Source organism: Bos taurus, chromosome 28 (genome assembly GCF_002263795.3).
Source record: "Bos taurus isolate L1 Dominette 01449 registration number 42190680 breed Hereford chromosome 28, ARS-UCD2.0, whole genome shotgun sequence".
NCBI lineage: Eukaryota > Metazoa > Chordata > Mammalia > Artiodactyla > Bovidae > Bos > Bos taurus.
In genome coordinates, this window is record NC_037355.1 from 18,072,447 (window position 1) to 18,093,646 (window position 21,200).

General features: G+C 40.8%; 1 protein-coding gene across 2 annotated transcripts in view; it reads left to right on the forward strand.

Annotated features, from left to right (window-relative positions):
- ARID5B (AT-rich interaction domain 5B) overlaps positions 1-21,200 on the forward strand; it is a 192,880-nt gene that overhangs the window by 155,889 nt on the left and 15,791 nt on the right. For both annotated transcript variants that reach the window (XM_024986848.2, XM_024986849.2), the window contains 2 exons: positions 522-574; positions 9,824-9,921. In XM_024986848.2, the coding sequence (XP_024842616.1) occupies positions 522-574; positions 9,824-9,921 (151 nt within the window). The remainder of the gene's footprint in view (positions 1-521; positions 575-9,823; positions 9,922-21,200) is intronic.

The following is a 21,200-nucleotide window of genomic DNA, read 5'->3' on the forward strand; positions in this document are numbered from 1 at the left end:
GCGATAGCGAAATATGCTATGAGCTTTTAATACACTGCTGCCGTCAGAAGTTCTGTGAAGGTAATCATATATTAACGTGGCTGGTATTTATTGATTATGGAGAGCTCTTCTCTGAAGGAGGCATTACATATTACTGTTGAATCCATGGCCGCTTTCTAAGGGTCCTACAAGACAAGCCCTGTTTTGAAATCCCATGCTCTTCTCAAGGAGGCTGTAACGTAGCTTCCCTTGGTCTGCTGATGGCAACGGGACTAAACATTGTGTTGTCCTTTATCCTAAAAGTAGCACTGTTTCCGTATTTGTGACTGTTTCTTAAGAAATATTTTAAGTGGTACTAATATACCCTGTTGTTGAATACCCGTTGGCAGATTGTTTCCCAAGAACTTAGCTCTCTGGGTTACGTTAATATTTCTTTTTATTTCTCTTTCTCATTGAAAAAACAAAACAAAATGTTTTAATTGACATTTCTTGGAAATATGTTAATGCAATGCTTATCTAAATACTTATTGTCCCTCTAACAGTTAACCTTTGGACTATGTTTCAAGCTGCTCAAAAACTGGGAGGATATGAAACAGTAAGTGTTTAAGCAACTTAAATGAAATAATTTTGCAATCTAACTCCCCCTACCCCCACCCTGCTTTGACCAAAATGGAGAAAATGCAAACATGACCGTCGCTGACTGCCTTTTCAAATGGCCGTACACTTTTGGGGGTTTATTGGGCCGCTTTTGGAAGCAGTCCCAATTAGTTCCAGGTTTGGCAAAATTGTAAACTTGTCGTAAAAACTACAAGTGGAAAACATATGTAACTCTCCCCTGTCAGGGAAATTAGTTAGGTCTGTAATTTTTTCCCATGTTGAGAAAGGGCTATTATTGTACAACAAGCCAAGATTGCATAAAAGAAATTTCCCTTGGCAACATACCTGACATCTGTTCATGTCTAATATGGGAAATGTATTAAAGGCTTTCAGAAGTAATCAGTATTGGCCATTAAGGAATAGAATGCAGCAGAATCTCCTCTCATTCTAGAGCAGAGAAGCTTTATTAGACAAGGGTCAGTGCTGCATAAACAGGAAGTTATCAAACTTACTCAGAACAGGCTCTGACACTCTTTATCAGCTAATTCTAACTGACAGGAACGGGTTATTTTTAGCTTACAGGAAAATTTGATGGCCACGGATTTTTACAGCATGAATTTTGAACCGATAAAATGTTAGAGCAACAGACTCAGATTAGGATCTTGAAAAGAAGAAGAAAGAGCTGCACTAATATAGCATACAGAGATGACATCTGTAATAAAATCAAGTGACATAGGAAGATGTCGTCATTGGAAAGATTTTCTCCTCCACATAGTGATCAGATTGAGTTGTGCAGTTTCTTCTACAATTGAAGACATTATTTTTTTTTTTCCTTACAGAGTAACCTGCGGTATATCTCTGTATCAAAGTAAGATGCCAGAGACAGAAAGTCAAGAAAGTGAAACTCATTTTAACCCAAAATAATAACTAGTGTTTCTTGCCAGATATAGCATTTTATTCCACAAACTAATATGAGGGTTTGATGTCAGGGGCTTGGGATGGGAAAAAGATGGCAAGCAATACGTGAGTCAGATAATCTGGTATTAATTGATCTGGTATTAATCTATAATTAATAACCTGGTATTCTAAGAATTCTTTGTGAGTCTATATGCATGTAAAATGTTTACTATATAGGCAATACATGTTTATAAGGAAGTCAGATACTTATATGAACTATATTTAAACATGTATTTCATAGATATAATTTGCTTAAAATTTCTGTTTTACTGAGTGCACCACTGAAAAATAAATAATGTAGTTTTTCACTTGGTTGGATCTGTTGATAAGGCAGGGAGATTTACTCCTTCCCACTGTGGCTCATAGTTTTGTAAAATCTTGAGCTAATTATAGCTTTCGTGCATGTGAAAAAGATGATAACTTATTCAGTGTTAGTCTCATAAATGTAGCAGTCCACCCCATAGCCCAGACTTTTAAGTCTAACCTTTAATGTTCAGAATAGGAATACACATTCTTATGAACTCTGACTGCAGATAGTTACATGATATTGCATAACATTATGAAATGTCTTTTGAAACCCAGGAATTTTTTTGTTACTCACTGATAGGGAGAGAGCCAGAAAATTTCACTGAATCAGTTTTTCCTGCTTTTGTATCTTATGTATTTGCACCAGAATTTTTTTTTTTTTTAACGAGCAACAGCAGACTGGTGTAGAAAATATAAAAGAAACTTTCTGATGACTTTCAAGGCATTTGCAGTACTCTTTGAACAAACAGTGATTATTCTTTTGTTGAATGAATGACTGAATGATCACACAATCAGCGGATCACCTGACCACATATTTATTGAGCATCTTATAAGTATAATATGCAGTGTTAGACACTCTGGGGAACATAAAAATATTTAGGCTAGGGGTTCCAGTTGCTTACCACCCAGGAAAGGCATCAGTTGTAAGACAGAGTGGGAGAAGATCAGTTGCGCTGTTTGGGTAAAGTACTTCCTCATTTACAGATGAGAAAGAAAGACTGACAGGTCTGATGCCACTTGAGCAGAAGATTGGAGAACGGATGGAATTTAGTTGTGAAAGATTATGGTCTTCTAAGGATGAGACAGTCAAACGGGGAAACAAACTATGTAGGTAGAATGAAGTTAGGTATAGCAAGTTTGAGTAACTTAGAGTCACTAGGTGGCTGGGATAAATGACCATGAAGGGGAATTCAGAGGGAAGGATGGCGCCTAGGGAAGGAGGTCCTTGGATGCTGGCAGTGAGGGCTTGGGATCATGAAGATTGACAGCAAGTTAAATATTGTGTTTTGCTGCCTGTATTGCCTGCCCTGTATTGTGCTAGACAAAGTGGAGAGAAAGACTGGGCTGGAAAACATGGAAGACCAGACTGGCACCTGCTTTCCATCTGGTTATGTGCTTCACATCTCTTGAGCCAAGCCACAAAGGGGACTGGTGACCTGTGGGGCTGTCCTTTTCCTCCTCTCCTCTCCACTTCACCCTTCAGCTCCTTCGTCCTTTGTTGGGTCCCTGCATTCTTCACAATATGCCACATTTTTCCATCTCATCTTAAGCAGTGTATCTGTGTGACTGTCTCACTATAAAATCTATATTTGAGGCCATAAACTGAATAAAACCAACTGGTGGGATTTTTTTCCCTTCCTTTTTTCTTTCCTCCTTTTCCTCCTTCCTTTCTAAAACCTGCCTCCTCCTACCTGCTGGCCCTGCAGGCCCTTGAGTTTGCCACTCTGATTTTACCTTTAAGCTTTTGAACCTCTGAAGTATAGAAAACATTTCTCTTTAGTATATTTTGACTAATAAAATTGTGAGATGTTCAGTGAGGATTCAGTTTTGAAGTCAGTCCAGGAGATATATTAATAATATCCAAAGTCTGAGGACTTAAGTTGTCATCACAGCCTTACTAGAGGATACTTATCTGTGAGATCATCTGCTATCAGAAGCAAGTGTAGACTTGTCATTTAGAGCTCAAAAGAGATCTTGGAATCTTCTAGATCAGTGGTTCGCAGAGGCTACTCAAGAACTGCAGCTCAGATTTTCAATGGGGAATTTTAAAGTGTAACTAGTTTTCTAGGTCTCTCATATATTACCTCTAGAGTGGGGCCTGGGCCTGAGAATTTGAGAATCCTTTTCCTTAAAAAAAAAAAACTGCCCAGATTCTGTTAATTCAAAGCTAATGGTAACAATGATTATTATTAAACTTCAGGACTCCTAGCTTCAAAATGCGGCCCCCATCTAAGTATCAAAGATGAGAAGGTTGTCTTCAGGCTATTACTAAATAAACATGATACACATGCCAGAATATTAACATTCCTTGGCTCAAAAGCAGCACAAAGTTTCCAACGATTATTTTTCCATTTGGTAAAGTGGCTATCTAAATTGGGACTCGATGAGCTATTTTCATTTTGAATAAGGAAAAGTGTAACCCCCTCACATTTTTATTTTTCATGAATTGGCCTTTGTGCAGAAAAAGATCCTTGCCCTGCTCCATATATGGAAACTGAGGCACAAGGAGATGAAGTGAGTTGAATGGGGTCATCCTGGCATTCTTCAGATTTTGAACTGCTGAGAATTTCGTGCACAATTATCTCAACCTCTGTAACATCATCACTAGGAGGAAGAGATTTATAAATTCTTTGTGCTTTGCATCCTCAGCAGTCTCTTATTATATTTTTATGTTTTGGGGGTGATGCTTTGGGGAAAGAAAAGATCTAATAATCTACCTTCATTGGTAGCATCTTTCAGTCATTTCTTTGACCTTAATACGAACCTTACCTGATATACCAACTAACTAGTTGAGATTTCTGATTCTTGAGAAAAATGTGTGACCTTAGAAGATGGGTCAAGAAGTCTGGAAGATGTAAATACTTAGTAATAGTAAAAACTTGCAAGTTTAAAATCTGTAGATGTATTTCTTCTGCTGTTAACTTGTGATTGGATAAAGAGATCTCTCTGGAATTCCTTCTGGTTATAAGAAGAGGCCATTTTAATTGGCTTGTTTTTGTTTGTGGTTATAAACTATTCCAAACCTTCTGGTTTGAATTGTGGATTATGGATTATTTCATTTTAGTCCTTCACAGCCCTCAAATTGAATTTTTTTTTTTAAAAGAGCAGAAGTTCTATTTTAAGCCTTTGTAGCATTCAACTAATAGCTATGTTCTGTTCTCTTGGCCTCTTCTGCTTTTGCTAGAAATATGTATCATGTCTCTGCATCCCTAGGTTTAGAGATCATAAACATATTGAATGGATTTGATTTCCTAAAACACATCATCTTGGCATTTTGATTGGTTGGCAATGAGACGTCTTCTTTAACAATCATATATCTGATTTCTCCTTCCAAACATTTGAGAGTCTGGGTCACCTACAGTGGAGGAGACAGAACTGAATAAAGTTTTGCTGATGAGCTAAGAAGGTCTTCACTTCAGTGCCTGGTGAAGTAGTTAAGGCTTGCAGAGTAGCTTGGGGTATTACCAGGATGCAGCATGTTGATGGTGGTTTGCTAAAGTGATTTCCATTTGGCTAAACATTTGCTGGCGAGCCAGAGGCAATATTTGGAGAGAGGTAGAGTTGGGAAATGGGTTGAGTAAATCTTATCCTAGAGGCAGAGGACCACGCAAGAGCAAGTGTGTTGCCTTCTAAGAATGCCAGCTCGCAGTCCCGCCTCTCCCCAGGGGTGAGACAGGACCACTATTTCACAACTGGAAGAAGCCACTTGTCTTCTTGCTGGAAGGATTAGGCCTTGACATCAGATTCTGGCTTTGACATCATTTCAAGACATCCTCTGAATCTAACCCTAGTTCTCTGGACAGACAAAGCCTCTTGCTTAATTCAAAATTCTCAAGGCCAAAGATGATGTCATGTAGCTTTGAAAGGCTCCAGTTCCTGGAGTACTACCAGGAAAAAAAAGTCATCTTCCTTGAATTCAGTCCGCCCTCAAGGTGTCCTGAGAAAAAAGGCTGTTTCTCACAACAGTGCGGGCAACACTGCTCACAGGCAGACTCCTTTTGACTTCCTAACCACATCCTGCACACTCTTACAAAGTCATGCCATAGTGGGCGCACTGTTGTCCTAAAAGTTTTCCAATGACTTTCCTCACCGGGCCACAAAATACCAAAATTATTTCATCTTAGTGACTCCAAAGGTAGGAAAATCAAGGCTCCAAGACTGTTTGGGGTTAAAATATTTTCCAGTTCTTTTTTTTTTTTAAGTAACAGAACATTTTCACAGATAAAATTAGAGGAGGGACAGATTCCTTTCCTACTCACTGGGTCCATTTTCTTCTCAAGGACTGGCATTGTTGAGAGTTAATTTCAGGCCACTTTTAAAACACCACCTGAATTCTAAAGAGAGTCTAAAAACCACTTTCCAGTCTGCCCTCTGTATCTGTGGGTTCCACATCTGAAAATTCAACCAATCTTTGATCAGGAAAAAAAAAAATTAATCCCAGAAAAGTTCCAAAAAGCAAAACTTGAATTTGTGAAGCACTGGCAACTATTTATACAGCATTTACATGGTATTTCGTGTTATAGCTCATCTAGAGATGATTTAGAGTACACAGAAGGATGTACATAGATTATATGCAAATTTTATATGAGACTTGAGCATTCATGAATTTTGTTATCCACGGGGAGGGGCAGCGAGGTCCTTGGAAACAGAGGGGTAACCATAAGGAATGAGAACTTTGTGAATATGACAGGTGTAGAGTGCTTTTCACAGTTTCGTGGGTCTTATCCACACTAAGGAGGACCTCTGTACCCAGTACAGGCCCTAGAACAGTAGCAGCAGAAGACAGGCTGTCAAGAATCCCTACTGTCTAAGTCAGGCCCTTGAGGGGGGACAGGGGAAGCACAATGGGAGAGACGTCACTGCGTGGATGGAGTTTTTCTTTAGGAAGTAGAGAGCCAGAGTTCTTTGTATCCTTAGAAACCTAAAATAATGGGTCAGGTTGAAACATGAACATGACCGGGAAGCCTGAGGCTTCATGAACAGTTGATCAAACTGACTCCGCAGCTAGATCAAACTTTCCAGCTGAGTGGGGCTGGGGGCCAGATACCAGGAGGCAGACGCTGCTCCTACCCCTAGATGGGTTTAAAGCTTAAACACATGCAGGGAGGACAACAGAATAAGAACCCTGAGCAAATGCATGCCCAGGCAGGACGAAAGAGCGAGTTAGAACAGAAGGCAGACGCACACAGGTGGGAGCATGGTGCCCAGGGCTGTCCTGGAAGGAGGGCTCTGTCTTCCCCTTTCTCCTCGTGGGGCTCTGCGACCCCCTGTAGGTTTGGACAAGGCGAGGATTGAGGCGTTTCATGCTGTAGAGCCTATGGTCAGCGTTTGAATTAAAAGCGCATCTGGGCACAAAAAAAAGGAGAGATGTATACCCAGGAGACCTGTGTACTTAAAAGCATTTAGCAGTTGGAAAGAGCACATTTTATGACTTTCCTGTGGAAAGAAATTATCTCAAAATGGCCTGATTCATCTAGGCTGGCCAGTGGAAGCTCAGTAAACAGAGAGCCCAGTTCCTTGAAGGCCCGGCCCTTGTCTTTTCTCCACTGGTTAAAAAAAACAAAACAAAAAAAAAACTGTATTTAAACAGCAGAATCTGCTACTAGGGGCCTAACACAGACCTCTAGCCAGCTGCACAGGGCTTATTAACGCCGAATGGTGACTGATGCTGGCTTCCTGCTGCCACAGTTTCAATCCTAGTGTGAGGAAGACTTTGTTTTTGTTCTTTTTGATAATTCATTATCTATTCTCAAAGAAGTTTTGTCATTTCTGTGATAGGCATACCTCAGTATGGATGATAGGCTGTGGGTGGGGAGCATGGCCGGTGTGCACGCATATCCCTGTCAGCAGTGGTCTCTTACTCACTATATTTTTCACAATCAGTATTCCTTTGTTTATATATTTGGTCATGTGTTGATTTTTGGAATCTGCCACTAGGATGCAGGCATCTCAGGTGTTGGGTTTGCACTGTGGCCGCCCAGCTGCTGGCACAGTACCCAACAAATGGGAGAGGTTCAATAAATGTTTGGTGAGTGAATGCATGGGTGAACAGACAGATTCTGATCAAATTGGGACTTATTCATGATTTAATGGTGAATCTCTGTTCACCAAGGGGGCAGGGTGGCGGCAACCACAGTTCTAACAGATACTTTAAGAGAGTAACATCTCAGAGAGCTATTAACCCAACCCCCTGCCTTAGATTCTTGCTGACCTCCTAGCTGCGCTATTTTCCCACTAGTGAGAGTTTCAGAATTTGTAGCAAAAGCAATGGGTCCCACAGTTATCTCCCTCCTTTGAAGCAAAAGGCCCCTGGAGTTCTGTATTATCACCCTGCCACATCATTCACCAGGTCATTCTGATATGGAGGCTGCTATGACGTAGTGGAAAAAAGTCTGCTCTTGGGACCATAAGACATTGGGATGAGTCCTGGCATTCCCACTCTGCTGCTGTGTGTCCTTAGGCAAATCGTGCAACCTCTCTGAGACTTGTTTCCTTTGCCTGTGAATGAGATTCCTATAGGCTGCCTCACAGGCTGATGGGAGGAGTAAATGATATCATGGATATGAAAACTCTTTACCAAATAGAAAATACAGTGATGATTTCTTCTAAAGTGACTGCAGGAACTCACAGTCTTGTTCCAAGGGCCTCCGTCTTCTAAGAGCTTTAGGAATAATGTAGATACGTGGAAGAAGGGTATCCTGTTTCTTCTGTACACAGGTCTAGAACAGACCAACCTTGAACTGTATTATGTAAAAGGTTGGAGGGAGACTGTAATTAAATATAAAATAATTACCAAAATATGTATTTTGAGTATTTTTAAAGGGCCTTGAAAACATTTATTATTATAATCTAAACCAAGCTACAAATACAGGAGGATTTTTAGTTATACCTGCTAGTAGATGTAAGAGGTGGTTCGGTCTAATGAGAACTATTGAAACAAATTGATTAAAGAATGCTTCATGGGAAAGTGAACAATGCACGACTCACATCGTCGCGAGGTCCTCCTTGGGCCTGTTAAGGGCTTATGGAATTGAAGGGGTTCTTTTTACTTGAAACAGGTACCACTTAACCAATAATATTTAACCACCCTTTTCCTCCTTCATTCACAATTATGGAGCCCCTGGTTACACACTGAGTTTTTTTTTCACGCCTCTAGCCCTAAGTGAACTCCGCTGTCAGCTCTGCGGTGTTTTTCGAAAGATGCCTCCTGTTCTGCTTGTTTAAATGCCACGCCCAGCTCCCTACACATTCCAATACCAAGAGTTTTCTCAGAGCCCTGTTTGGAAATGTTCACAAGGATCTCAGAACTTGCTCTATCTCTGCAGTTTCAAGGAAACACTGGATTGCTCATATGTAGTAGATGACGTGGTTTCCCCAAAGTAATCATTTGCCAGATTGTACATCTGTTATTTTGTTAAAATCTTAATTTATATATAAAAATAAAATTAAAGAAAAACAAGACCATAGTATGCCTTTCAGTATATTACAAGCTGTTTGTTTTTATTCACCCAACTGAGTGAGATACGGACCTTACATTTTAACTTTGAAATATGTTAATTTTCATAGGGTTTCATCAATATCCCATTTTCCTGACCTGAGTGAAGAAAAATAAACAGCTTGTGACATAAGACAGTTTAACATTTTGGTTTTGTTCTGGTGGTTAGCACAGCTGGCGTAAAAATACAGCCTGAGAGGACTAGAAATTTCATAACCAACTTGATCATTTTAATTAATTTGTATAGTAATTTAGGTAACACATCACAGTAGTTCAAAAATCAGAAGATACAGAAGTATGTTTTATGGAAATTCTGTGTTTACCTGTGTACTCAGCCACCCATTACCATATCCCTCAAGTAACCAGTGTTAATTCTGATTCATTTAAATGGATATACTAAGACATATTTTAGCTGAAATCTGTATTTTGATGCTTTAATCACATTACATAAAGGAACAGAGTATGCATTTGGGATCTTGGGGGCAAATAACTACATGAATACCCAGGGAGATATCTTGGATAAAAATGCTGTAAGGGTGACAAGATACAGAGCCCAAAGCGGAATTCCATTCTCACTGTAAAGCGAAGTGCTAAAAGTGAGATCTTCCCGGAAGCCCAGGAGTCTCCCCACAGACCCATTTGGACTTCTCTGTTTCTGGGTTGCCAGGACAGACTGTTGTTCTCTTCTGACTGTTGCATATGTATTGAATCCTGGCACTGCGAATCTCTTACGGTGCAAGACTGAATTTCTCATTGCCACTTTTTCAGATAACAGCCCGCCGCCAGTGGAAGCATATTTACGATGAGTTGGGCGGTAACCCTGGGAGCACCAGCGCCGCCACGTGCACCCGCAGGCATTACGAGAGGTAAGACGCCCGTGCGTGGGAAGTCGGCGCTTCACGAACAGTGTGTGAATTCAGAGTGAACGCGTCAAGCGTAAGACCTTTGAGGAAACGGGAAGCATCCCTGGCGTTTTACTTTGCACACCGCCGTGTGGTTTTTAGGGGACCTGGCTTTCTCTGGTTACAGGCGCTAATAGAATTAGATGTTCTCCTAGTTTGGTTTTATCCTATAACCCTGTCTGACAATACTGATACTCCCCCCCAACCACAAGCATGGATTATTCAGTATATTCTGTGTGCTCCGTAGGTTCATTCACTATGAGAACTTTCAGCTTCTGGCAAACAGGTCTGCGGTATTACTGTGGAGTTGCCATGTGACTGTATTAGCATAGAAATGTATTAATGTTCAAAGTACTAATATTGAACAGTAAGTATTTCTTTAATAAGAAAATTGTTCCTAGATAAGACCTGTTGTCTTTTTTCCCCATCTTGGTGTTTTTCTTCTGTGCTTTTGACCCAGGGAATCCTTTCTTGCCAAGCTCTGTGTATTTTGGTTTTCTAATAATTTCAGCTTCTTTCAGAAAGGTGATGATAATAATGCAAAGAAGAAATAATGCCAAATTAGCGTACTATGAGGGTTGTATCCATGGGAATTTTCCCCTTTGCATTAGGACTGTGTGCCCCACAAAATTGAAGACCAGTTAGGATAAATCATGTGTTATCATTGGTCTGTGTTTTCAGTCCATACTTGTTTAGGTCATACCAACGTCCTTATCACTGGCATATCCCTGCAGAAGTCCAGACAGACTCAGCTTCTTGGTTTCACATTCAGAGCTTGTGAGGTCCAAGTAGAGGTGTCTGGGTGTGTTTTTCATAATGGCCATGGATGGGATGAAGTCAAGACACAGCTGAGCAAACGGGCCGTATCACTTGCTCCTTTGAAAAGTATAACACAAGTCCACATTGATGGCTGCTCTTCACATCATCAGTTACCGTCCCAGCTTCAACCCACATGCTTAACACCCATCTTTGATCACACAAATGCATCTTCAGATAATGTCACATCACACACCAACTCTTAGTCATATTTCTAGTCCAATTGTATTTTTATCTGCACTGCACTTTACAGAGTCCCTTTTCATATGGCCATTCGGTGAAATTTACAGTGTTTTTATAGGTGTAATCGTAGTAAATTAAGTTGGGTTTAGAACCCTATGAAAGAGCCTCACAAAGTATTCCCAAGAAACTGCTTTATTTGACAGTGTTATAACCCAGAAAGTTTTTTTAATTGATAATGGAAATTCAGATTGCTATTCTTCATAGCATTGTTGCAGGATACTGCATTGGATTTTTTGTTTTTAAGTGAGTGTATTTCAGTATTTAATACAAAAGACCATACTCTCACTGTTGGCAGCGGGTGCAGCACTGAAGTTCTAGTACAAAAAGGCACTGGCATCTGGGGTGAGTGTTCTGTAAGTGGCAGCTGAGGTATCAGAGTCCTCTTGTTGGATTATGAGTCAAAGCTTTAATGAAAACGTTTTCGTTAGACACACTCTCCACTTTCAAACAGTTTTTATTATGCTAGTGAACCTCCCTTAGCTTCACGTGCAAATGTCCCCAACATGTGACCCATCACACTTAAAGAACCAGATAGGGATTAAAATTTGAGAAAAGGAGTGTTATCTCAGCTGTGAGCTAGCTCACCTCATTGGAGTGAAAAAGTAATCAAATATATCACAAAGCGTCACATGGTCAAATAACAGATAAGCTTTGGGATAGAAAAAGGCTTGGGTTTAATAGCAGCAGGTACATGTGTATGGTCGTGTGTTTAATTTACTCAAGCAGTTGTGTGTATAAAAATAGCTGCAATCTCAAATGCCAAGATACGTTCTTTTGAAGGTTGTGTACTTTGTTTCATGATTTACCTCTTCCTGGAGTAGCAGAATCCCACATGCCTGCAGTCAGTCAAAATGGAAAATTCTAATAGAAGTACCTCCAACTGCAGCAACTAAAAAGCATTATTAAAGATTTTTAGAGACTTTTCTTCTCTCATTCTTGGGAGCAAAATTCATAAAGTTTTGGTCTCCCGCTGGAATACAGTTTTTGAAAAGCTATGTCAGTTACTCTTCCAAATCTAGAATTTTCTTTGGTCATTGTATCAGTCAGGATCCAGGGAGGAAAATAAAAATTCACACTTAAGTATTCAACAAAGAGAACTTACTATAGGGAATTGCCTAAACAAGTGTTGGTGTGAAGCAGTCCACTCACACAGAGGCACTAACCATAGGTTTCCTAGGATTGAGAGAATAAAGAGCTTATGTTATCACCACCCGGAAGCTGGGACAGTGGTCTCAGCAGCCTGGGCTTCAGGTCCTCACAGGTGAGGCACCCAGGGAGTGCTGTGCTTCAGGAGCTCAAGGGGGCACTGTGGAGGTGCATGCAGGTGGCTGGCGCCAGACCATCTCAGAGGACACTGTTCAGGGACAGTGGGAAGAAGCAGAGGCTGGAACCAGCAGCCGCTGCTAAGTTCCTGCTGGCGTGGCACTGAAAGGAAGGGCAAGCAAAATGGGAGGCAGTCCCTCCTCCCTTGGCCTGGCCTGCTAGGGCCATTTGCAGAACCCCAGTAGGAAGATGGCTGACAAAAGAGACTTGGAATTTATGTCGTCCCAATCCCAGTATCACCAGGCAGAGTGCAGAAGGGTGGGTTTGGAGCTGAGAGACAGCAGTCAACTATGTCGGGGGGCACACGGCACCCCAACCTAGAAATCGCTGTGCAGAACCCGAAACCCAGGTTAGAGCAGCTGTTGCAGGGTGAATAGCAAGGCCATCATCCCGGTTCCTGGCATTTTCTTGTAATTAATTTTTATTTTATATTGGAGTATAGTTGATTACAAAGTTGTTAGTTCCTGGGGTACAGCTAAGTGATTCAGTTAAACATACACGTATGTCCATTCTTTTTCAGATTCTTTTCCCATATAGGTTACTACAGAATATTGAGTAGAGTTCCTTATGCCATACAGTAGGTCCTTTTGATTATCTGTTTTATATATAGTAGTATGTATAATTTAATCCCAAACTCCTAATTTATCCCTTCTCCCACAGTTCCCTTTGGAACCATAAGTTTGTTTTTGAAATGTGTCTGTTTTGTAAGTAAGTTCATTCATACAATTTTTAAAACATTCTATTCATAAGTGATTTGTCTTTTTCCGATTCACTGAGTTTGGTGATCTCTAGGTCCATTCATGTTGCTGCAAATGCTATTATTTCAGTCTTTCTATGGCTGAGTAATATTCCCTTGTATGTATGTACCACATTTTCTTTATCCATCCCTCTGTGGATAGACATTTAGGTAGCTTCCATGTCTTGACTATTGTAACAGTGCTGCAGTGAACATTGGGGGTGCATGTGTCTTTTCAAATTATGGTTTTCTCCAGATACATGCCCAGGAGTGGGATTACTAGATCATATGGTAATTCTTAGTTTTTAAAGGAACCTCCATACCATTGTCTGCAGTGACTGGACCAATTTACATTTCCACCAACACGTGGGAGAGGCCCCTTTTCTCCTAACTCTCTCCAGTATTGTTGTTTGTAGACTTTTTTGATGATGGCATTCTGACTGGTACACCTCACTGTAGTTTTGATTTGCATTTCTCTAATAATAAGTGGTGTTGCATATCTTTTCATATGCCTTTTGGCCATCTTTATGTTTTCTTTGGAGAAATGTCTACTTAGATCTTCTGCACTTTTTTTTGATTGGGTTATTATTTTCATATAGAGCTGCATGAGCTATTTATATATTTTGGACATTCATCCCTTGTCAGTCACTTCATTTGCAAATATTTTCTCCCATTCAGTGGGTTGTCTTTTCTGTTTTGTTTATGGTTTCTTTTGCTGTACAAAAGCTTTTAAGTTTAATTAGGTCCTGTTTGTTTATCTTTGTTTTTATTTTCATTACTCTAGGAGGTGGATCTGAAAAGATATTGCTGTGATTTATGTCAAAGTGTGTTCTGCCTATGTTCTCCTCAAAGAGTTTTATAGTGGGCATTTCCTTTCAACCATCTAAGTTTTGCATTGTTGTGGTCACTATAAGGGATGTCATGAATAATTAATCATTTATAATAGTTTAAGTCAATCATCTGCAAATTTTGGTAGGTTTGTGTTTTTTTGTTTTAATCAGACTGTGCTTCCCATAATGCCACTCTCACTCATTTGAACTATGTTCTCAAAGGAATCATCCATACTCCTGTGTTTTGTGGTGGAGAGAAATGTCTGGGAATTGCTGCTCTACATGTCTTCTCTTTGATGTTTCTGCCAAAGAAGGGAAGAGTATACTGAGATCTGTCCCGGAACCCGAACCATTTATGCTTAGGTCAAAGAAAAGGCTGAAGCTCTTGGCTACAACTGTGTTGGGTGATACTGGCAGATTTCATTCATTCTTGCTAGTTATAGGCTGTGCTCACACAATTAAGACAGAAATGACAAGGTTGGGGAAAGGCCACCGTATTCAAGAAAGCTCAAGGAGTTGTAAAGGGCCAGGATTTTGTGAGCAAACATCTAGCCTGGAGATGCCCTTAACATCTGATTGGAGTTCGTGCTCTGCTGCCCGTTTACTTGGGCTCTCATTTTCACTCTAATACAGAGACGAGCTCCTCCTCCTATTTCCCTACCACCAACTTTGCTTTCCTAGAAGATGGAGAAGCAGTGAGTGATTACTATGCATTATCCACCGATTTATTTTTCATGCAGTGTGGTTCATGTTGCCAGTAAATGTTTTCTTTTTTCAACAAGAAAAACGTAGCTGGGTCCTCAGTAAATGTTGCTTGTATATTAGCTGGACACTTTTGGTTTATTAATGAGTGTAATAATGAAAGTACAGGTTGCTGAAAAGAATCAGTGTTTTTATTTAAGGCATAGCAGAAATGGTACGATGCCTGTGAATGCGTCATTGTCGCTGAAGGCCTGACGTGTCCAAAACTTGCCTCTGATTGGTTTAAATCAAATAGGTCCAAGCACTTCATAAAAATGTCTTTGTCAGCCTGGTTTTGCTTCCAAACCTATTCATCTCTGTCAGTTTTTAATATTAGTAACAGGTTCCTGGCCACAGTCCATTAGTATTGCACTTAATTGCTCGTGTTACAGATGATCACTAATATAAAAAGCATTAATGTTTCCCCATCGAAAGACTTGCTGTGTAGATATCTCAACTCAGCAAAGCTTATGAAGTGTGGTTATTCTAGACACTTCTTGTTCAGGATTTATAGATAAAAGTTACTGCAGATTACAGTGCAAAGAAAAATACCCACCTCCTCCAGTGCAAGACACTTCTAGGCGGAACATTTTCTTTCTTGTCCAACTCTTTATTTAAGATGCCCCAAATCAGTTTCTTTTATCAGTAAGGCAACAAGAAAGGAAAATAGTTACCTTAACAGAGTTCTCTTAGCTTGATTTTCTGGCGTAGTAATTCATTTTAAAGGCTGTTTTCACATGCAGATTTGTTTTCTTTTTCTTTTAATGTTTTTTAAGCACATGCACGGGGGGAAAAGTCTTTACACAGAATACCAGATTACTGGTTTTAATTTTCCTGAATAAATTACATGGTCTGTTTCTATGGAGCACATGAAGCTGTTACTAGGGATTTTAAAAGGAGCATTAAGACAGAAGTACTTTATGATGTGCTTTTCTGAGTACTTAGAAAATCAAAATCATAAACAAATGTATTTGTGGGGGAAATGAACAATTATGCCTCATCTTCTTGCATACGTAATGCCCAATTTCCAACTCTACCCTTTTGCTTTGCCCATAAGCATTCCTTGGGTGAGACTGTCATGCTGCTGGCTTCCTTTGCAGTTACTTATTGGAGGGGTGGGGGGATTATGAGCTGCACCCAAGCCCCATGCATTTGGCCAGAGCCCGAGTGACAGTGAGCTGCGGCTTTGGCCTTTTTCTCTCAGAAGGTGGAACCCAGGGCATGGGAGGTTCACATTTTGAGTTAAGAAATGTGTTTTAAGGTAAAATGCCAAAAATACATCAGGTTCTAAGGAACTCAGCTAGTAATATTGTGGGAAAAAGCCAAGGGAAGGGGAGTTACAGTTCTCTTCATGTCTAGGACAAGATGTGGGATGTTCTTGCTCATTTTGATGCCCTTGAAGTTAATCAGTATGCAGTTCCGAAGGCCACAGGCAGGCTGCACAGATCTGAGGCAGCCTCTAGCAATCCTCTAGACAGTGTTACTCAAGTGAGGTTCTCCTGTGAACAGGGCAGCAATGAATAAGCATTGAGACACTTACAGAGCAATTTACCAGCATAATTTTGTGTGTCTAATTTTTTTAAAAATGAGGTTATGCATGTTGTATGTCTTTTAAAATTTTCGTTTCCTGCTAATTCTTTTCTAAAGTGTTAGTCGCTCAGTCATGTCCAACTTTTTGCGACCCCGTGGACTGTGGCTCGCCAGGCTCCTCTATCCATGCGATTCTCCAGGCAAGAATACTGGAGTGGGATTCCCTTCTCCAGGAGATCTTCCCAACCCAGGGATGGAACCCAGGTCTTCTGCATTGCAGGCAGATTCTTCACTGTCTGAGCTACAAGGAAGATCCAGTTCCTTTCTATGGTATTTTACAAATGTGTCAGTCAGAAATAGGAAATCCAGGGTCCCTGGAGCAGCAGCGCTCCACATCTGTGGTCACAAGCTCACGTGTTGATGGGGGCAGGTAGCATGGTGAGCACAGGCAGCCCAGGCTGGGCAGCAGGAAACGGGTACGCACAGCCCGGCCAGGGAGGCCTGGTGGGATCAGCCGACACTCGCTGCCTTGGGAGGATGCAGTCTCAGTGCTTCCAGACCTTCCATGTCTTGGAGATAATTTTTATGTGAAATCACCCAACTTACAAAGATTGGCTCTAATATTTCTGAAAATATTTTATGTAAACTAAACACACCTGTAGGCGCAATGTAGCCTGCGGGCTGCCCTGTTCCGCAGGGACTGAATGACTGCTGGCACTGAGCTCATCCAGTCTCTGCTCAGACGCCCTCAGTGGGAGGGCAAGGAAGGCACCCTTCATCTGTACCCTCGCCTTCAAACTGAGCAAGACACCTGTGGCTTCCCATCGACTCTACCTTACCTTCTGGGGCTGACTTATTCCACATGCTCCATTTTCTCGGTGATGGGTCTTCATACGCTTGGCAAAGCTCCTCTGACGTCACGTTTTCCTGTTCCATTCATCCAAGCCTTGGAGCACAGTTTATGGGCTTTCACCAGCTTGGCTTGCTCCCATGTAAATGCCTCCCATTCGTGTCACTCAGAAGATCCAAAGCTGTTCCAGATGTTGCATATAGTATTTCTTGGGATGAGGGCAGTGTCAGTCTATCAACAGTGCCTAAGGTGACTTTTGAAATTGGTAAGAAGCCCTCTCCTATTGGCCAGTTTCTTTTTCTTGGGTGGGATAGATTTACCATTTGATTGTCTTTTTCCTTTGCTCCTGCCCTCAAGAGCCAATTGGTGTTTTTTTGAACATCTACCAAGATTGGGGTGCAAACAATGAGGAGGTGCCCATGCTACCACATTCATGGAAGAGACTGTTAAGGGAACATGATGCTCCCCAAGAACCCAGGCTCAGCCTCAGAACTCTCAGTATGGCATCTCATTAGAACTGGGAGGTGCTGTGACCTTTGGCTTACTTATCATATGATCGAACTTCTAGTCCATACATACATGAAAAAGAGTTAAATACTTAAGGCTATAAAAACCTTATGTAAGTAAGTTGTAATAGATACAAATAAGTTCAGTGAAAGTCACTCAGTCGTGTCTGACTCTTTGCGACCCCATGGACTTTACAGTCCGTGGAATTCTCCAGGCCAGAATACTGGAGTGGGTAGCCTTTCCCTTCTCCAGGGGATCTTCCCAACCCAGGGTTCAAACCCAGTGTTCCCGAATTGCAGGCAGATTCTTTACCAGCTGAGTCACAAAGTAATAGAGATCAAAGAAAGAAGAGAATTTCCAAAAGAAATAAACAAAGTCTTTCAGGGGAATCTAGAATTTGAACTGAATTTTTTTTTGTATTGAAGTATAGTTGATTTATAGTTTATAGTTTTGGGCTTCCCTGGGGCTCAGAGATTAAAGCACCTGCCTCCATTGCAGGAGACCCGGGTTCGATTCCTGAGTCGGGAAGATCCCCTGGAGAAGGGGTAACCCACTCCAGTATTCTTGCCTGGAAAATCCCATGGACGGAGGAGCCTGGCGGGCTACAGTCCACTGGATCTCAAAGAGTCGGACACGACTGAGCGAAGTACTTGTACTTGATAGATGATTTACAGTGCTGTGTTGGTTTCAGGTAAACAGCAGAGCGATTCAGTTATAAAAATACACATATTCATTCTTTTTCTCATATAGGTTATCTCAGAACATTGAGTTTCCTGTGCTATACAGTAGGTTCTTGTTGATTATTCTTTATATAATAGTGTGTGTATATGTTAATCCCAAGCCCTTGATTTATCCCTCCCCACCACGTTTCCACTTTGGTAACCATAAGTTGTTTTGGTACCTATAGGTCTGTTTCTGTTTTGCAAATAAGTACATTTGCATCATGTAAAAAAATAAGTTCCACATTTAATATCATAAGATTTTTGTTGTTCTCTGACTTACTTAACTCAGTATGATAATCTCTAGGTCTATGTATGATAATCTCTAGGTTTATGCATGTTGTTGCAAAAAATATTATTTCATCCTTTTTTATGGCTTATATTCCATTGTGTGTATGTACATCTTCTTTATGCATTCCTCAGTTGATGGACATTTAGATCGCTTCCATGTCTTAGCTGCTGTAAATAGTGCTGCAGTGAGCACTGGGGTGCATGTATCTTTTCAAATATGATTTCTTCTGGGTGTATGCCCAGGAGTGGGATTGCTGGATCATATGGTAGCTCTATTTTTAGTCTTTTTAGGAACCTCCATACTGTTCTCCATAGTGGCTATACCAATTTATAAACTGGATCTTAAAGTGATTAGGTTAGAATCTAAGGTAGATCACTATATACTGCTTAAAATAATTCAGTTGTAGAACTCAAAAACAATAAAGAAACTATATTTGAGGGCAAGGACCAAGTGGTATTAGCTTTCCTTGAGACTTTCCTTGAGACTTACCAGTGCACCCAGTATAGCATCATGAACATATCAAGAATTAGGGGTTGAATGAATTAAATCCAAACAAAAAGGACAGTTTCCTCTAGGATATGTGTACAAAGAAGTAGGGAATGAGGTGCTGGCAGGGGCTGTCAGTAGAGTTCTAAGGCTGAATTTCCAAGCTGGATGCACCAAAGGCAGGTCTTACAGTTTATCCTCTCAGCGTCTGTTCAGTCTCTTTTGCCTTGAGGTCCAGTGGGGAGAGCGTGCGCCATCCTCATCCATGTAGGGTCAGCCAGTCTCGGACTTGGCATCTTCTTTGTAAACACTGTCTTGGTGATGGGGGCTCTGGCCTAGGGGCACTCTGTTGGTAACACTTCTGTAACACTGCCACTCAGACATTCACCTCCCTTTTCCCCACACCCACAGAAGACCCTTTATCGGTAACCAGCAATGCCCCCAAATTGTTATAAGACACAGCGTTGAGATATTGCTGTTGCTTTTCCAATGATACCCCCTCAGGCTTGTTCTTATAAGGGACCTGAATTGGCTGGATGTAAGCCCTTATGCCTGGAGCAGCTTCTCATCAGTAAAGAATTTCTCCCCAAAGGATGGTCAGGTAATTTCATAATTAGAGCCTCTCTCTGTATCACTCAACATGCCTAAAATGCTCTGATAACTTTCCAATGCCTGGATTTTTCAAGAAACTTTTAAAAAGGAAAACAAAACCGTAGCCAGGGCCTGGAGTAGAAAAACTGGTTTCTGTTTTTAAAAAAATGAATAAACAACAGCCTTTGAAAAATCTCTATTTAAAAATTCTTAAATTTGCCTCTAAATGCAAGTTGTAATTATTAGAAGTTGGAGTTTACACTGTTGAGTGTAAAAACACCCTCAGGCACAAACTAATCAAGTGTGTATGTCATGCTACGAACTACAGCAAGTTCTTTGTTTGACCCAAAAAAGGCTTGCCAAACAGCAGTTTTTTCTTTGTCAAGTTCCTTTATTGTCTCCTTTTTATTTCTTGCTACTCCCCCACCCAACCCCCTTTGAACCTCACTGTAGTATTTAAGAAACTTTGCAGATTCCAGGTTTTATTGATAGTTTTCATCAAGCATGAATTTAAATTTGAGAATAGATTAGGTGTCTTAGCCCTTTTTCTTTTTGATAAATAACAAGAGGTTTCTACTTATGATTTTCTGTCCTCGGGGCTTTATCATTAAGATTAAATAACTGTATTCTCAAGCATGCCACTGCACAAACATCTTTTCAATTATGTGAGTAACAGATGCCTTCACAAAGGCACTATTGAAAATTCAGAAAGCATGTTTCCAAAAAAGAAAGGGGAAAAAAAGTATCAGATGACAGAAGAATGTAATTGTTTACCATTAAAATATATCCTTAACTCTTCCACTGAAAACCTCTTGGAACATTTTGTTTTCGTACAAGTTATTACAAAGTTGGATCAAAATGATACATGTTTGGGAGACTGTTGAACACTTCAGAAGTCTGGAACCTGTGGTATCTCACTTACATGGGAATTCAGTGCAATAGTTGTTTATCTGCTTTTACGGATGGACACTGCCTGCTTTCATGGGGAGAGGTGGTGCACATCATGTTGAAAATACTGTAGTTATATTTGTCTATTATTCTTGAAATAATGTTCATCTGCCCTTGAAACAGATCCATCCAACTTGATTCTGAGTCAGTCATTGTTTTTGAATTAAGAATTGTTACCACCTTTGCTGGGGCATTGTGGAAGCCTGGGTTGCTATTTACCATCCATGCCCTCTGTTGTGAGCACATATTTTAATCCCTGGGATGTAAAGTCAGCCTTTCTTAAATCCATGTCAACTTTCTTCAGTGTGGTCTTCCCTGGGAAGCTATGGGACTGACTAACACCAGTCTAGACCCTCTTAGAAGAGGCAAGGAGGCACTGCAGAAGTAAAGCACGAGGAGCACTGAGTCTAGCTGGGAGAGGCCATGGGAGCCTCAGACAGGGTAAGAGCTAAGTGCTGCAGGCTGGGGTTCGTGGGAGATGTGATTCTCGCGTTCCTCTTACGTCTAACATCAGGTTGTGCTGGATACATCCAGGGTTACCACCTTTCGGAGAGTCGTGGCGTGGTTATCCTGGCGTACGGGTACGAGGAGCAGTGTGGCCAGTGCTCCAGCCATAGGGCTGCTCCTGTGG